This window comes from Nerophis ophidion, linkage group LG23, assembly GCF_033978795.1.
Source record: "Nerophis ophidion isolate RoL-2023_Sa linkage group LG23, RoL_Noph_v1.0, whole genome shotgun sequence".
Lineage (NCBI taxonomy): Eukaryota > Metazoa > Chordata > Actinopteri > Syngnathiformes > Syngnathidae > Nerophis > Nerophis ophidion.
In genome coordinates, this window is record NC_084633.1 from 42,465,300 (window position 1) to 42,467,799 (window position 2,500).

Here is a 2,500-nt window from a genome sequence, read left to right on the forward strand (position 1 = left end):
TCTCTCCAGTATGAAGAAGTGTGTTGTAGTTGTCTCTCCAGTATGAAGAAGTGTGTTGTAGTTGTTGTCTCTCCAGTATGAAGAAGTGTGTTGTTGTTGTTGTCTCTCCAGCATGAAGTGTGTTGTTGTTTCTCCAGTATGAATAAGTGTGTTGTTGTTGTTGTCTCTCCAGTATGAAGAAGTGTGTTGTTGTTGTTGTCTCTCCAGTATGAAGAAGTGTGTTGTTGTTGTTGCCTCTCCAGTATGAAGAAGTGTGTTGTTGTTGTTGTCTCTCCAGTATATAGAAGTGTGTTGTTGTTGTTGTCTCTCCAGTATGAAGTGTATTGTTGTTGTTGTTGTCTCTCCAGTATGAAGAAGTGTGTTGTTGATGTTGTTTTTTCTCCAGTATGAAGAAGTGTGTTGTTGTTGTTGTTGTTGTCTCTCCAGTATGAAGAAGTGTGTTGTAGTTGTCTCTCCAGTATGAAGAAGTGTGTTGTAGTTGTTGTCTCTCCAGTATGAAGAAGTGTGTTGTTGTTGTTGTCTCTCCAGCATGAAGTGTGTTGTTGTTTCTCCAGTATGAATAAGTGTGTTGTTGTTGTTGTCTCTCCAGTATGAAGAAGTGTGTTGTTGTTGTTGTTGCCTCTCCAGTATGAAGAAGTGTGTTGTTGTTGTTGTCTCTCCAGTATATAGAAGTGTGTTGTTGTTGTTGTCTCTCCAGTATGAAGTGTATTGTTGTTGTTGTCTCTATAGTATGAAGAAGTGTGTCGTTGTTGTTGTCTCTAAAGTATGAAGAAGTGTGTAGTTGTTGTCCCTCCAGTATGAAGAAGTGTGTTGTTGTTGTCTCTCCAGTATGAAGAAGTGTGTTGTTGTTGTTGCCTGTCCAGTGTGAAGAAGTGTGTTGTTGTTGTCTCTCCAGTATGAAGAAGTGTGTTGTTGTTGTTGTTGTTGTCTCTCCAGTATGAAGAAGTGTGTTGTTGTTGTTGTCTCTCCAGTATGAAGTGTGTTGTTGTTGTTGTCTCTCCAGTATGAAGAAGTGTGTTGTTGTTGTTGTCTCTCCAGAATGAAGTGTGTTGTTGTTGTTGTCTCTCCAGTATGAAGAAGTGTGTTGTTGTTGTCTCTCCAGTATGAAGAAGTGTGTTGTTGTTGTCTCTCCAGTATGAAGAAGTGTGTTGTTGTTGTTGTCTCTCAAATATGAAAAAGTGTGTTGTTGTTGTTGTCTCTCCAGTATGAAGAAGTGTGTTGTTGTTGTTGTCTCTCCAGTATGAAGAAGTGTGTTGTTGTTGTCTCTCCAGTATGAAGAAGTGGGTTGTTGTTGTCTCTCCAGTATGAAGAAGTGTGTTGTTGTTGTTGTCTCTCAAATATGAAAAAGTGTGTTGTTGTTGTTGTCTCTCCAGTATGAAGAAGTGTGTTGTTGTTGTTGTTGTTGTCTCTCCAGTATGAAGAAGTGTGTTGTTGTTGTTGTCTCTCAAATATGAAAAAGTGTGTTGTTGTTGTTGTCTCTCCAGTATGAAGAAGTGTGTTGTTGTTGTTGTTGTCTCTCCAGTATGAAGAAGTGTGTTGTTGTTGTTGTCTCTCAAATATGAAAAAGTGTGTTGTTGTTGTTGTCTCTCCAGTATGAAGAAGTGTGTTGTTGTTGTTGTCTCTCAAATATGAAAAAGTGTGTTGTTGTTGTTTTCTCTCCAGTATGAAGAAGTGTGTTGTTGTTGTCTCTCCAGTATGAAGAAGTGTGTTGTTGTTGTTGTCTCTCAAATATGAAAAAGTGTGTTGTTGTTGTTGTCTCTCCAGTATGAAGAAGTGTGTTGTTGTTGTTGTCTCTCCAGTATGAAGAAGTGTGTTGTTGTTGTCTCTCCAGTATGAAGAAGTGTGTTGTTGTTGTCTCTCCAGTATGAAGAAGTGTGTTGTTGTTGTTGTCTCTCAAATATGAAAAAGTGTGTTGTTGTTGTTGTCTCTCCAGTATGAAGAAGTGTGTTGTTGTTGTTGTTGTTGTTGTTGTTGTTGTTGTTGTCTCTCCAGTATGAAGAAGTGTGTTGTTGTTGTTGTCTCTCAAATATGAAAAAGTGTGTTGTTGTTGTTGTCTCTCCAGTATGAAGAAGTGTGTTGTTGTTGTTGTTGTCTCTCCAGTATGAAGAAGTGTGTTGTTGTTGTTGTCTCTCAAATATGAAAAAGTGTGTTGTTGTTGTTGTCTCTCCAGTATGAAGAAGTGTGTTGTTGTTGTTGTTGTTGTTGTTGTTGTCTCTCCAGTATGAAGAAGTGTGTTGTTGTTGTTGTCTCTCAAATATGAAAAAGTGTGTTGTTGTTGTTGTCTCTCCAGTATGAAGAAGTGTGTTGTTGTTGTTGTTGTCTCTCCAGTATGAAGAAGTGTGTTGTTGTTGTTGTCTCTCAAATATGAAAAAGTGTGTTGTTGTTGTTGTCTCTCCAGTATGAAGAAGTGTGTTGTTGTTGTTGTCTCTCAAATATGAAAAAGTGTGTTGTTGTTTTCTCTCCAGTATGCCGCTGGCTCGCAGTCTGTCTGTCACCTCCC

The 2,500-nt window shown here is 38.6% G+C and overlaps 1 protein-coding gene across 4 annotated transcripts in view; it reads left to right on the top strand.

The window, feature by feature from the left end:
* The window catches only part of gys1 (glycogen synthase 1 (muscle)), a 64,314-nt gene that overhangs the window by 21,905 nt on the left and 39,909 nt on the right, over positions 1 to 2,500 (top strand). For all 4 annotated transcript variants that reach the window (XR_009803841.1, XR_009803840.1, XM_061884708.1 and 1 more), the window contains exon 2: positions 2,466 to 2,500. This exon is cut by the window's right edge and continues 84 nt beyond it. Coding sequence is in view for 2 of the 4 variants with exons in the window: in XM_061884708.1 (XP_061740692.1) it covers positions 2,467 to 2,500 (34 nt within the window). In the remaining 2 variants the exon portion in view is untranslated. The remainder of the gene's footprint in view (positions 1 to 2,465) is intronic.